This window comes from Pseudophryne corroboree, chromosome 8 (assembly GCF_028390025.1).
Source record: "Pseudophryne corroboree isolate aPseCor3 chromosome 8, aPseCor3.hap2, whole genome shotgun sequence".
Taxonomy (NCBI): domain Eukaryota; kingdom Metazoa; phylum Chordata; class Amphibia; order Anura; family Myobatrachidae; genus Pseudophryne; species Pseudophryne corroboree.
The window spans coordinates 37114199-37129597 of record NC_086451.1 but is presented as its reverse complement, the minus strand read 5'-3'; the positions used below and the strand labels follow the sequence as shown (position 1 = coordinate 37129597).

Here is a 15399-nt window from a genome sequence, read left to right as displayed (position 1 = left end):
TGGATTACGATGTTTAGGGGTGGCATTGGGGGCATAACCGCATGTCCGCGTCATCTTGGCCCCACCCCCTGTCTAGCAACGCCGATAATATTGGCATTGCAAGGCAGGGGGCAGGACCGGGATGACGGGAATCGCGTCATCTGACCCCCAGACCGCCCGCTTTGACTACGCCGTCTGGAGTTTGTCAGGGGATTCAGTGCGGTTTTGGGCAACGGGCGCTCGGCCGGGAGACTTGCCCACTCCTCCGGGGGTCGGGAGCGCTACCTGATTTTCGGGAGCCCCCCAGCCATTCCGGGAGAGTAAGCAAATATGGAGTGATCACACTGATCACCCGCTATGCTTTGCCCCAGATTTGCCCCTGGCTGAGGGGCTCATGATGCCCTACAACCCACATCCCCCCCCATTAGCGCATTACAATTTATCATTTTTTTTTATTATTATTATTTTTTTGTAAGGGGGTGTGACAGCCCCAAGGTAAAACCAGCCACTGGACTCTTATTGTATTGCATCAAATAACGTGTTTAGTGTCCACCTGGGTGTTGGTGACGGATATGTTTTAATGTATGGTTTGTGTATTCAATTTACTTACGTATCAATAACTTTATTTAGCCGCACAGAGCTGCAAAGAACTTCTGGACCAGGGAGAAAGTCTTACTGGCTGGTACACAATTTACCCACCAGATGGCGCTCCTCTCACAGTAATGTGCGACATGAAAACTAGTGGAGGTGGATGGCTGGTAAGGACTGTGTGTATGAAAGGTTTATGTTTATAGGAAGAAATCATTTAGGTTGGTAAAAGCTACTGGATCATTTTAAATAAAAGAAAAATAGATTTTTAATTGTATTTAGGTGCGCATCACTCCACTGAGATCACCTACTCCCACCATTTAAATGCACATATTTATATTAGAGATGAGCGGTTTGGATTCCAAGCCTGCCCAAACTCCTGGTATCCGGGTCATTCTGAGCTACAGTTCAGATTCTCCCACCAGATTCCAAATTGAGGCAAAATGTCATTATCCAAGCTTTGGACTCATGGGATTCTATATAAGGGACCCGTGCCAGTGACTTGGCGCCATTTCACTCTGTTCTCAGGCACGTTGCTGTGTGCTGCGCTGTACTCTGCTGGTTCAAGTGGCTCTGTGGTATCCAAACTGCATCCAGACTCCACACACGTGGTTGTACTGTATCCAGGGCCGGTGCTAAAGTGTTCGGCGCCCCCCTGCAAACTATAAATTTGCGCCCTCCCATATTCCTGTGGCGCGCGCCGGGAAAAGGGGTGTGGTCTCACAAGTAAGGGGCATAGCCACACAATAGTACCCCCATTCAAAATTACGCCACAATGTAGCACAATCTTATTCATCTTATACGTAATGCCCCACCCGTAGTAGTAGCGTCCTTATATGTAATGCCCCCCAGTAGTAGTAGTGTCCTTATACATAATGCCCCCCCAGTAGTAGTAGCATCCTTATGCATAATGCCCCCCCAGTAGGAGTAGCATCCTTATACGTAATGCCCCCTCAGTAGTAGTAGCATCCTTATACATAATGCCCCCCAGTAGTAGTAGCATCCTTATACATAATGCCCCCCAGTAGTAGTAGCATCCTTATACATAATGCCCCCCCAGTAGTAGTAGCGTCCTTATACGTAGTGCACCCCCCAATAGTAGTAGTAGCATCCTTATGCGTAATGCCCCCCCAGTAGTAGTAGCATCCTTATACGTAATGCCCCCCCAGTAGTAGTAGCATCCTTGTGCGTAATGCCCCCCCAGTAGTAGTAGCGTCCTTATACGTAATTCCCCCTAGTAGTAGTAGCGTCCTTATACATAATGCACCCCCAGTAGTAGAAGCATCCTTATACATAATGCCCCCCAGTAGTAGTAGCGTCCTTATACATAGTGCACCCCCAGTAGTAGTAGCATCCTTATGCGTAATGCCCCCCCAGTAGTAGTAGCATCCTTGTGCGTAATGCCCCCCCAGTAGTAGTAGCGTCCTTATACGTAATTCCCCCTAGTAGTAGTAGCGTCCTAATACATAATGCCCCCCCAGTAGTAGAAGCATCCTTAAACATAATGCACCCCCAGTAGTAGAAGCATCCTTATACATAATGCCCCCCAGTAGTAGTAGCGTCCTTATACGTAATTCCCCCTAGTAGTAGTAGTAGTAGTAGCGTCCTTATACGTAATTCCCCCTAGTAGTAGTAGCGTCCTTATACCTAATGCCCCCTCCAGTTGTAGTAGCGTCCTTATACGTAGTGCACCCCCAGTAGTAGAAGCGTCCTTATACGTAATTCCCCCTAGTAGTAGTAGCGTCCTTATACCTAATGCCCCCTCCAGTTGTAGTAGCGTCCTTATACGTAGTGCACCCCCAGTAGTAGAAGCGTCCATATGCATAATGCCCCCCAAGTAGGAGTAGCGTCGTTATACGTAATGCCCCCTCAGTAGTAGTAGCATCCTTATACATAATGCCCCCCAGTAGTAGTAGCATCCTTATACATAATGCCCCCCAGTAGTAGTAGCGTCCTTATACGTAGTGCACCCCCCAATAGTAGTAGTAGCATCCTTATGCGTAATGCCCCCCCCCCCAGTAGTAGTAGCATCCTTATACGTAATGCCCCCCCAGTAGTAGTAGCATCCTTGTGCGTAATGCCCCCCCAGTAGTAGTAGCGTCCTTATACGTAATTCCCCCTAGTAGTAGTAGCGTCCTTATACATAATGCACCCCCAGTAGTAGAAGCATCCTTATACATAATGCCCCCCAGTAGTAGTAGCGTCCTTATACATAGTGCACCCCCAGTAGTAGTAGCATCCTTATGCGTAATGCCCCCCCAGTAGTAGTAGCATCCTTGTGCGTAATGCACCCCCAGTAGTAGTAGCGTCCTTATACGTAATTCCCCCTAGTGGTAGTAGCGTCCTAATACATAATGCCCCCCCAGTAGTAGAAGCATCCTTATACATAATGCACCCCCAGTAGTAGAAGCATCCTTATACATAATGCCCCCCAGTAGTAGTAGCGTCCTTATACGTAATTCCCCCTAGTAGTAGTAGCGTCCTTATACCTAATGCCCCCTCCAGTTGTAGTAGCGTCCTTATACGTAGTGCACCCCCAGTAGTAGAAGCGTCCTTATACGTAATTCCCCCTAGTAGTAGTAGCGTCCTTATACCTAATGCCCCCTCCAGTTGTAGTAGCGTCCTTATACGTAGTGCACCCCCAGTAGTAGAAGCGTCCATATGCATAATGCCCCCCCAGTAGGAGTAGCGTCCTTATACGTAATGCCCCCTCAGTAGTAGTAGCATCCTTATACATAATGCCCCCCAGTAATAGTAGCATCCTTATTAGAGATGAGCGGGTTCGGTTTCTCTGAATCCGAACCCGCCCGAACTTCATGGTTTTTTTCACGGGTCCGAGCAGACTTGGATCCTCCCGCCTTGCTCGGTTAACCCGAGCGCGCCCGAACGTCATCATGACGCTGTCGGATTCTCGCGAGACTCGGATTCTATATAAGGAGCCGCGCGTCGCCGCCATTTTCACACGTGCATTGAGATTAATAGGGAGAGGACGTGGCTGGCGTCCTCTCCATTTAGATTAGAAGAGAGAGAGAGAGAGATTGACCTGATTTACTGGAGCTTAGGAGTACTGTAGAAGTGTAGAGAGTGCAGAGTTTACTAGTGACTGACCACAGTGACCACCAGACAGTGCAGTTTTATTTAATATATCCGTTCTCTGCCTGAAAAAAACGATACACACAGTGACTCAGTCACATACCATATCTGTGTGCACTGCTCAGCCCAGTGTGCTGCATCATCTATGTATATATATCTGACTGTGCTCAGCTCACACAGCTTATAATTGTGGGGGAGACTGGGGAGCACTGCAGTGCCAGTTATAGGTTATAGCAGGAGCCAGGAGTACATATTATATTAAAATTAAACAGTGCACACTTTTGCTGCAGGAGTGCCACTGCCAGTGTGACTGACCAGTGACCTGACCACACTGACCACCAGTATAGTTAGTAGTATACTATATTGTGATTGCCTGAAAAAGTTAAACACTCGTCGTGTGACTTCACTTGTGTGGTGTTTTTTTTTTTATTCTATAAAAAACTCATTCTGCTGACAGACAGTGTCCAGCAGGTCCGTCATTATATAATATATACCTGTCCGGCTGCAGTAGTGATATATATATATTTTTTATATCATTATTTATCATCCAGTCGCAGCAGACACAGTACGGTAGTTCACGGCTGTAGCTACCTCTGTGTCGGCACTCGGCAGTCCATCCATAATTGTATACCACCTACCCGTGGTTTTTTTTTCTTTCTTCTTTATACATACATACTACTACATCTCTTTATCAACCAGTCTATATTAGCAGCAGACACAGACCAGTACGGTAGTTCACGGCTGTAGCTACCTCTGTGTCGGCACTCGGCAGTCCGTCCATAATTGTATACCACCTACCCGAGGTTTTTTTTTCTTTCTTCTTTATACATACATACTACTACATCTCTTTATCAACCAGTCTATATTAGCAGCAGACACAGTACAGTACGGTAGTTCACGGCTGTAGCTACCTCTGTGTCGGCACTCGGCAGTCCGTCCATAATTGTATACCACCTACCCGAGGTTTTTTTTTCTTTCTTCTTTATACATACATACTACTACATCTCTTTATCAACCAGTCTATATTAGCAGCAGACACAGTACAGTACGGTAGTTCACGGCTGTAGCTACCTCTGTGTCGGCACTCGGCAGTCCGTCCATAATTGTATACCACCTACCCGAGGTTTTTTTTTCTTTCTTCTTTATACATACATACTACTACATCTCTTTATCAACCAGTCTATATTAACAGCAGACACAGTACAGTACGGTAGTTCACGGCTGTAGCTACCTCTGTGTCGGCACTCGGAAGTCCGTCCATAATTGTATACCACCTACCCGAGGTTTTTTTTTCTTTCTTCTTTATACATACATACTACTACATCTCTTTATCAACCAGTCTATATTAGCAGCAGACACAGTACAGTACGGTAGTTCACGGCTGTAGCTACCTCTGTGTCGGCACTCGGCAGTCCCTCCATAATTGTATACCACCTACCCGAGGTTTTTTTTTCTTTCTTCTTTATACATACATACTACTACATCTCTTTATCAACCAGTCTATATTAGCAGCAGACACAGTACAGTACGGTAGTTCACGGCTGTAGCTACCTCTGTGTCGGCACTCGGCAGTCCATCCATAATTGTATACCACCTACCCGAGGTTTTTTTTTCTTTCTTCTTTATACATACATACTACTACATCTCTTTATCAACCAGTCTATATTAGCAGCAGACACAGTACAGTACGGTAGTTCACGGCTGTAGCTACCTCTGTGTCGGCACTCGGCAGTCCGTCCATAATTGTATACCACCTACCCGAGGTTTTTTTTTCTTTCTTCTTTATACATACATACTACTACATCTCTTTATCAACCAGTCTATATTAGCAGCAGACACAGTACAGTACGGTAGTTCACGGCTGTAGCTACCTCTGTGTCGGCACTCGGCAGTCCGTCCATAATTGTATACCACCTACCCGAGGTTTTTTTTTCTTTCTTCTTTATACATACATACTACTACATCTCTTTATCAACCAGTCTATATTAGCAGCAGACACAGTACAGTACGGTAGTTCACGGCTGTAGCTACCTCTGTGTCGGCACTCGGCAGTCCGTCCATAATTGTATACTAGTATCCATCCATCTCCATTGTTTACCTGAGGTGCCTTTTAGTTGTGCCTATTAAAATATGGAGAACAAAAATGTTGAGGTTCCAAAATTAGGGAAAGATCAAGATCCACTTCCACCTCGTGCTGAAGCTGCTGCCACTAGTCATGGCCGAGACGATGAAATGCCAGCAACGTCGTCTGCCAAGGCCGATGCCCAATGTCATAGTACAGAGCATGTCAAATCCAAAACACCAAATATCAGTAAAAAAAGGACTCCAAAACCTAAAATAAAATTGTCGGAGGAGAAGCGTAAACTTGCCAATATGCCATTTACCACACGGAGTGGCAAGGAACGGCTGAGGCCCTGGCCTATGTTCATGGCTAGTGGTTCAGCTTCACATGAGGATGGAGGCACTCAGCCTCTCGCTAGAAAAATGAAAAGACTCAAGCTGGCAAAAGCAGTAGCACCGCAAAGAACTGTGCGTTCTTCGAAATCCCAAATCCACAAGGAGAGTCCAATTGTGTCGGTTGCGATGCCTGACCTTCCCAACACTGGACGTGAAGAGCATGCGCCTTCCACCATTTGCACGCCCCCTGCAAGTGCTGGAAGGAGCACCCGCAGTCCAGTTCCTGATAGTCAGATTGAAGATGTCAGTGTTGAAGTACACCAGGATGAGGAGGATATGGGTGTTGCTGGCGCTGGGGAGGAAATTGACAAGGAGGATTCTGATGGTGAGGTGGTTTGTTTAAGTCAGGCACCCGGGGAGACACCTGTTGTCCGTGGGAGGAATATGGCCGTTGACATGCCTGGTGAAAATACCAAAAAAATCAGCTCTTCGGTGTGGAGGTATTTCAACAGAAATGCGGACAACAGGTGTCAAGCCGTGTGTTCCCTTTGTCAAGCTGTAATAAGTAGGGGTAAGGACGTTAACCACCTCGGAACATCCTCCCTTATACGTCACCTGCAGCGCATTCATAATAAGTCAGTGACAAGTTCAAAAACTTTGGGTGACAGCGGAAGCAGTCCACTGACCAGTAAATCCCTTCCTCTTGTAACCAAGCTCACGCAAACCACCCCACCAACTCCCTCAGTGTCAATTTCCTCCTTCCCCAGGAATGCCAATAGTCCTGCAGGCCATGTCACTGGCAATTCTGACGAGTCCTCTCCTGCCTGGGATTCCTCCGATGCATCCTTGCGTGTAACGCCTACTGCTGCTGGCGCTGCTGTTGTTGCTGCTGGGAGTCGATGGTCATCCCAGAGGGGAAGTCGTAAGACCACTTTTACTACTTCCACCAAGCAATTGACTGTCCAACAGTCCTTTGCGAGGAAGATGAAATATCACAGCAGTCATCCTACTGCAAAGCGGATAACTGAGGCCTTGGCATCCTGGGTGGTGAGAAACGTGGTTCCGGTATCCATCATTACTGCAGAGCCAACTAGAGACTTGTTGGAGGTACTGTGTCCCCGGTACCAAATACCATCTAGGTTCCATTTCTCTAGGCAGGCGATACCGAAAATTTACACAGACCTCAGAAAAAGAGTCACCAGTGTCCTAAAAAATGCAGCTGTACCCAATGTCCACTTAACCACGGACATGTGGACAAGTGGAGCAGGGCAGGGTCAGGACTATATGACTGTGACAGCCCACTGGGTAGATGTATGGACTCCCGCCGCAAGAACAGCAGCGGCGGCACCAGTAGCAGCATCTCGCAAACGCCAACTCTTTCCTAGGCAGGCTACGCTTTGTATCACCGCTTTCCAGAATACGCACACAGCTGAAAACCTCTTACGGCAACTGAGGAAGATCATCGCGGAATGGCTTACCCCAATTGGACTCTCCTGTGGATTTGTGGCATCGGACAACGCCAGCAATATTGTGTGTGCATTAAATATGGGCAAATTCCAGCACGTCCCATGTTTTGCACATACCTTGAATTTGGTGGTGCAGAATTATTTAAAAAACGACAGGGGCGTGCAAGAGATGCTGTCGGTGGCCAGAAGAATTGCGGGACACTTTCGGCGTACAGGCACCACGTACAGAAGACTGGAGCACCACCAAAAACTACTGAACCTGCCCTGCCATCATCTGAAGCAAGAAGTGGTAACGAGATGGTATTCAACCCTCTATATGCTTCAGAGGTTGGAGGAGCAGCAAAAGGCCATTCAAGCCTATACAATTGAGCACGATATAGGAGGTGGAATGCACCTGTCTCAAGCGCAGTGGAGAATGATTTCAACGTTGTGCAAGGTTCTGCTGCCCTTTGAACTTGCCACACGTGAAGTCAGTTCAGACACTGCCAGCCTGAGTCAGGTCATTCCCCTCATCAGGCTTTTGCAGAAGAAGCTGGAGACATTGAAGGAGGAGCTAACACGGAGCGATTCCGCTAGGCATGTGGGACTTGTGGATGGAGCCCTTAATTCGCTTAACAAGGATTCACGGGTGGTCAATCTGTTGAAATCAGAGCACTACATTTTGGCCACCATGCTCGATCCTAGATTTAAAGCCTACCTTGGATCTCTCTTTCCGGCAGACACAAGTCTGCTGGGGTTGAAAGACCTGCTGGTGAGAAAATTGTCAAGTCAAGCGGAACGCGACCTGTCAACATCTCCTCCTTCACATTCTCCCGCAACTGGGGGTGCGAGGAAAAGGCTCAGAATTCCGAGCCCACCCGCTGGCGGTGATGCAGGGCAGTCTGGAGCGACTGCTGATGCTGACATCTGGTCCGGACTGAAGGACCTGACAACGATTACGGACATGTCATCTACTGTCACTGCATATGATTCTCTCACCATTGAAAGAATGGTGGAGGATTATATGAGTGACCGCATCCAAGTAGGCACGTCACACAGTCCATACTTATACTGGCAGGAAAAAGAGGCAATTTGGAGGCCCTTGCACAAACTGGCTTTATTCTACCTAAGTTGCCCTCCCACAAGTGTGTACTCCGAAAGAGTGTTTAGTGCCGCCGCTCACCTTGTCAGCAATCGGCGTACGAGGTTACATCCAGAAAATGTGGAGAAGATGATGTTCATTAAAATGAATTATAATCAATTCCTCCGCGGAGACATTGACCAGCAGCAATTGCCTCCACAAAGTACACAGGGAGCTGAGATGGTGGATTCCAGTGGGGACGAATTGATAATCTGTGAGGAGGGGGATGTACACGGTGATATATCGGAGGATGATGATGAGGTGGACATCTTGCCTCTGTAGAGCCAGTTTGTGCAAGGAGAGATTAATTGCTTCTTTTTTGGGGGGGGTCCAAACCAACCCGTCATATCAGTCACAGTCGTGTGGCAGACCCTGTCACTGAAATGATGGGTTGGTTAAAGTGTGCATGTCCTGTTTTGTTTATACAACATAAGGGTGGGTGGGAGGGCCCAAGGACAATTCCATCTTGCACCTCTTTTTTCTTTTATTTTTCTTTGCGTCATGTGCTGTTTGGGGAGGGTTTTTTGGAAGGGACATCCTGCGTGACACTGCAGTGCCACTCCTAAATGGGCCCGGTGTTTGTGTCGGCCACTAGGGTCGCTTATCTTACTCACACAGTCAGCTACCTCATTGCGCCTCTTTTTTTCTTTGCGTCATGTGCTGTTTGGGGAGGGTTTTTTGGAAGGGACATCCTGCGTGACACTGCAGTGCCACTCCTAAATGGGCCCGGTGTTTGTGTCGGCCACTAGGGTCGCTTATCTTACTCACACAGTCAGCTACCTCATTGCGCCTCTTTTTTTCTTTGCGTCATGTGCTGTTTGGGGAGGGTTTTTTGGAAGGGACATCCTACGTGACACTGCAGTGCCACTCCTAGATGGGCCCGGTGTTTGTGTCGGCCACTAGGGTCGCTAATCTTACTCACACAGCTACCTCATTGCGCCTCTTTTTTTCTTTGCGTCATGTGCTGTTTGGGGAGGGTTTTTTGGAAGGGACATCCTGCGTGACACTGCAGTGCCACTCCGAAATGGGCCCGGTGTTTGTGTCGGCCACTAGGGTCGCTTATCTTACTCACACAGTCAGCTACCTCATTGCGCCTCTTTTTTTCTTTGCGTCATGTGCTGTTTGGGGAGGGTTTTTTGGAAGGGACATCCTACGTGACACTGCAGTGCCACTCCTAGATGGCACCGGTGTTTGTGTCGGCCACTAGGGTCGCTAATCTTACTCACACAGCTACCTCATTGCGCCTCTTTTTTTTTTTGCGTCATGTGCTGTTTGGGGAGGGTTTTTTGGAAGGGACATCCTGCGTGACACTGCAGTGCCACTCCTAAATGGGCCCGGTGTTTGTGTCGGCCACTACGGTCGCTAATCTTACTCACACAGCTACCTCATTGCGCCTCTTTTTTTCTTTGCGTCATGTGCTGTTTGGGGAGGGTTTTTTGGAAGGGACATCCTGCGTGACACTGCAGTGCCACTCCTAAATGGGCCCGGTGTTTGTGTCGGCCACTACGGTCGCTAATCTTACTCACACAGCTACCTCATTGCGCCTCTTTTTTTCTTTGCGTCATGTGCTGTTTGGGGAGGGTTTTTTGGAAGGGACATCCTGCGTGACACTGCAGTGCCACTCCTAAATGGGCCCGGTGTTTGTGTCGGCCACTAGGGTCGCTAATCTTACTCACACAGCTACCTCATTGCGCCTCTTTTTTCTTTGCGTCATGTGCTGTTTGGGGAGGGTTTTTTGGAAGGGACATCCTGCGTGACACTGCAGTGCCACTCCTAGATGGGCCAGGTGTTTGTGTCGGCCACTAGGGTCGCTTAGCTTAGTCATCCAGCGACCTCGGTGCAAATTTTAGGACTAAAAATAATATTGTGAGGTGTGAGGTATTCAGAATAGACTGAAAATGAGTGGAAATTATGGTTTTTGAGGTTAATAATAATATGGGATCAAAATGACCCCCAAATTCTATGATTTAAGCTGTTTTTTAGGGTTTTTTTAAAAAAACACCCGAATCCAAAACACACCCGAATCCGACAAAAAAAATTCGGTGAGGTTTTGCCAAAACGCGGTCGAACCCAAAACACGGCCGCGGAACCGAACCCAAAACCAAAACACAAAACCCGAAAAATTTCAGGCGCTCATCACTAATCCTTATACATAATGCCCCCCAGTAGTAGTAGCATCCTTATACATAATGCCCCCCCAGTAGTAGTAGCGTCCTTATACGTAGTGCACCCCCCATTAGTAGAAGTGTCCTTATACGCAATTCCCCCTAGTAGTAGTAGCGTCCTTATACGTAATGCCCCCCCAGTAGTAGTAGCATCCTTATACATAATGCCCCCCCAGTAGTAGTAGCGTCCTTATGCGTAATGCCCCCCCAGTAGTAGTAGCATCCTTATACATAATGCCCCCCCAGTAGTAGTAGCGTCCTTATACGTAGTGCACCCCCCATTAGTAGAAGTGTCCTTATACGCAATTCCCCCTAGTAGTAGTAGCGTCCTTATGCGTAATGCCCCCCCAGTAGTAGTAGCATCCTTATACATAATGCCCCCCCAGTAGTAGTAGCATCCTTATACATAATGCCCCCCCAGTAGTAGTAGCATCCTTATACATAATGCCCCCCCAGTAGTAGTAGCATCCTTATACATACATAATGCCCTCCCCCAGTAGTAGTATTGTTATATGTAATGACCCCCCAGTAATAGTAGCATCCTTATACGTAATGCCCTCCCCCAGTAGTAGCATTGTTATACGTAATGCCCCCCCAGTAATAGTAGCATCCTTATACGTAATGCCCTCCCCCAGTAGTAGTATTGTTATATGTAATGCCCCCCCAGTAATAGTAGCATCCTTATACATAATGCCCTCCCCCAGTAGTAGTATTGTTATATGTAATGCCCCCCCAGTAATAGTAGCATCCTTATACGTAATGCCCTCCCCCAGTAGTAGTATTGTTATATGTAATGCCCCCCCAGTAGTAGTAGCATCCTTATACGTAATGCACCCCCAGTAGTAGTAGCATCCTTATACGTAATGCACCCCCAGTAGTAGTAGCATCCTTATGCGTAATGCCCCCCCAGTAGTAGTAGCGTCCTTATGCGTAATGCCCCCCCAGTAGTAGTAGCATCCTTATACATAATGCCCCCCCAGTAGTAGTAGCATCCTTATACATACATAATGCCCTCCCCCAGTAGTAGTATTGTTATATGTAATAACCCCCCAGTAATAGTAGCATCCTTATACGTAATGCCCTCCCCCAGTAGTAGCATTGTTATACGTAATGCCCCCCCAGTAATAGTAGCATCCTTATACGTAATGCCCTCCCCCAGTAGTAGTATTGTTATATGTAATGCCCCCCCAGTAATAGTAGCATCCTTATACATAATGCCCTCCCCCAGTAGTAGTATTGTTATATGTAATGCCCCCCCAGTAATAGTAGCATCCTTATACGTAATGCCCTCCCCCAGTAGTAGTATTGTTATATGTAATGCCCCCCCAGTAGTAGTAGCATCCTTATACGTAATGCACCCCCAGTAGTAGTAGCATCCTTATACGTAATGCACCCCCAGTAGTAGTAGCATCCTTATGCGTAATGCCCCCCCAGTAGTAGTAGCGTCCTTATGCGTAATGCCCCCCCAGTAGTTGCGTAAGTTCGTCCCAGTTGCCCGGAAGCAAGATAAATATTGGTGCCCCCCTATTTCCTATATCAAGGTGTGTGTGTGTGTGTGTGTGTGTGTGTGTGTGTGTGTGTGTGTGTGTGTGTGTGTGTGTGTGTGTGTCAGCAGACACTTTACTGATGGAGCTATTTGCTCCTGTAGAGGAAGCATGTGAATGCTAACTATATGAAGTTACGTGTAATTGTCAGAGAAGTATCTTCATATAGTTAAAATTCTCATATTTCCTATACAGGAGCAAACAGCTTCATCAGTAAGGTGTCTGCTTCCAGTGTAATAGGTTGTGGGTTCTAATCCTGGGTGTGACACTTGTAAAATGTGTATAATAAAGGGGGTGTGATTTGTAAGGTGCAGGTACCAGTGAGGATGTCGGCCACTGAAAAGACAGCGGCAGCTATCAACTTAATTCACTGGTGTCACAGAATGGGAGGAGAGATGTCCCCCTTCAGAGCAGGAGCCTGGCGGCAGATGACTCCAGTGCCTCCCAGAGTTCTGCCTCTGCCCCCCAGTAGTAGTAGCATCCTTATACATAATGCCCCCCCAGTAGTAGTAGCATCCTTATACATAATGCCCCCCCAGTAGTAGTAGCATCCTTATGCGTAATGCCCCCCAGTAGTAGTAGCATCCTTATACGTAATGCCCTCCCCCAGTAGTAGCATTGTTATACGTAATACCCCCCAGTAATAGTAGCATCCTTATACGTAATGTCCTCCCCCAGTAGTAGTATTGTTATATGTAATGCCCCCCCCCCCAGTAATAGTAGCATCCTTATACGTAATGCCCTCCCCCAGTAGTAGCATTGTTATATGTAATGCCCCCCCAGTAATAGTAGCATCCTTATACGTAATGCCCTCCCCCAGTAGTAGCATTGTTATACGTAATGCCCCCCCAGTAATAGTAGCATCCTTATACGTAATGCCCTCCCCCAGTAGTAGTATTGTTATACGTAATGCCCCCCCAGTAATTGTAGCATCCTTATACGTAATGCCCTCCCCCAGTAGTAGTATTGTTATATGTAATGCCCCCCCAGTAATAGTAGCATCCTTATACGTAATGCCCTCCCCCAGTAGTAGTATTGTTATATGTAATGCCCCCCCAGTAATAGTATAACACCCCACTGGTAGTAAGTATGCAAAATTTGCAGTCACTGTGGATAGTGCATCACACTTACTCTGCCACGGCTGGTCATGGGTTCAGGCACGGATACCAGAGGGCGCCCTGAATAATCAGGTGTTTAATTACAAGTGCATTGTGGGTGTGGACTACAGGTGTCAGTGCAGCGCATAAAGAATTGGGCGCCAGGCCATCTCAGAAAAACAGCATAAAGTTTATTTAAACATCAAACAGGGAGATTGCAGGGATAACTTGTGAACACTCCTCCAGCACAAAGCATAAGTTACAGTGGATCCCATATCAGGGCACCTCCTCCAGCACATCGCTTAGTCACAGCGGCATATATATGGCGAACATCAGTACGTACCAGGGCATTCTGTGACCAGTAGTGCTACACATCAGGTTGCCGTCTCTCTCTCTCTCTCTCTCTCTTACTTAGCGAGGATTCTTGTCCATGGGGGGCTTCTAATCACGCCACGTGGCTTTCCGACCACTTCACCCAGATACCTCTCGAGATTCTTTTCCATGGGGGATTTTAATCACGCCGCGTGGCTTCCGACCACTTCACCCAGATACCTCTCGAGACTCACACCTTTAGCACACTTTTCTCCTGGCATCACCCTTTCACTGCATTCTGAATACTGCTGCTCTCACACTGCAATGTCTCCCTCTGTCAAGTGCCTTGCTGTGGGTGGCATCACTCCCCACCAAAACATGTGGGGAGCCCTCACTGGGGCTACATCTTTCTAGCTAATCCACCACACTTCTGCTAGCTAATACACGTGCTTCTCCTCACTGTCTATCTGCTCTCTGTTCTCTGCTGTAGTTGTGCCTAGTTGTGCCCTCTCTCACTGCAGGACAACCTTTTTATAACCTTGCATTCCCAGGGACACATTCCATCTGGGATCTCCCGCTCTGAGTTTCCCGCTCTCAGTTTCCCGCTCTGAGTCTGCAAATGGGTGAGTCATGCCCTTTGCATTTTGCAGACTGATCTGTATTGCTGTGAGCTGGATTGCTAACTCCTTCTGTGCTGCAAGCTGTTGGCTGCTGGCTCTGTTCTATATTACACAGCCATGCTGGCACCTGTAGTGCCACAGTTGATTTGTGCTTGCAGTTCCAGGGTATTACAATAGTAGCAACCTATACATAATGCCATAGTAGTATCATCCTTATACGTAATGACCCCCCAGGAGTAGCATCGTTACACGCAATGGCCCCCATTAGTAGCGTTGTTACACATAATGCCCCCCCTGTAGTAGTAGTGTCCTTAAAGCACACATAAACGCACACAAACATACCACACACACACACACACACACACACAATACATACACACACAATACACACACACACACACACATTTCCCTCTCACACTTAACTTACCTAAGCCAGTCTCCCTACACTACAGCAGCCTGTAGCAGCCATTTTGCCCTGCCCCCTTCACGCCGCTTAGCTCCGCCCCCTTCTGTCCCGTACACAGCGCTGTCCTGTCACACAGGGGGGAGGAGGGAGGAGGATTTTCATGCTGCAGGCACGGCAGCCAGAGTGCCTGTCATACAGTGACAGGCACAGCAGCAGCAGCAGCAGGGGGGACAGGACGGCGTAGCAGGGAAGGAATGCAGAGCAGGTGGAGCGCCTCTCCGTCCCAGCGCCTCCCTGCACTGCATCCCTTCGCTGAGCGGGTAGCGCCGGGCCTGACTGTATCCATATGAGGGGCTGTGCTGTGTCCATCCATATAAGTGGCTGTGCTGTGTCCAGATTCCATGTACAAGTGGCTATACTGCCTGTGTCCGCCTAAAGCAGCTGTGCTGTGTTCAATAAGTGGCTGTGCTGTGTCTCAGACCGCATATGACGGGTGCTTTCCGAGTGCGACCCACTGAGGACCCTTTCACACAGGCGTCCCCAGCCCAGTATATTGCCGAGTTGGTGACGTCAGCAGTGACGCGCGCAGAGGCGATGTTTGTTTGGAGATCA

The 15399-nt window shown here is 47.9% G+C and overlaps 1 protein-coding gene across 3 annotated transcripts in view; it reads left to right on the top strand.

Annotated features, from left to right (window-relative positions):
- Positions 1 to 15399, top strand: part of LOC134948340 (ficolin-1-A-like) — a 74933-nt gene that overhangs the window by 43066 nt on the left and 16468 nt on the right. For all 3 annotated transcript variants that reach the window (XM_063936263.1, XM_063936264.1, XM_063936262.1), the window contains exon 4: positions 610 to 737. In XM_063936263.1, coding sequence (XP_063792333.1) covers positions 610 to 737 — 128 coding nt within the window. The remainder of the gene's footprint in view (positions 1 to 609; positions 738 to 15399) is intronic.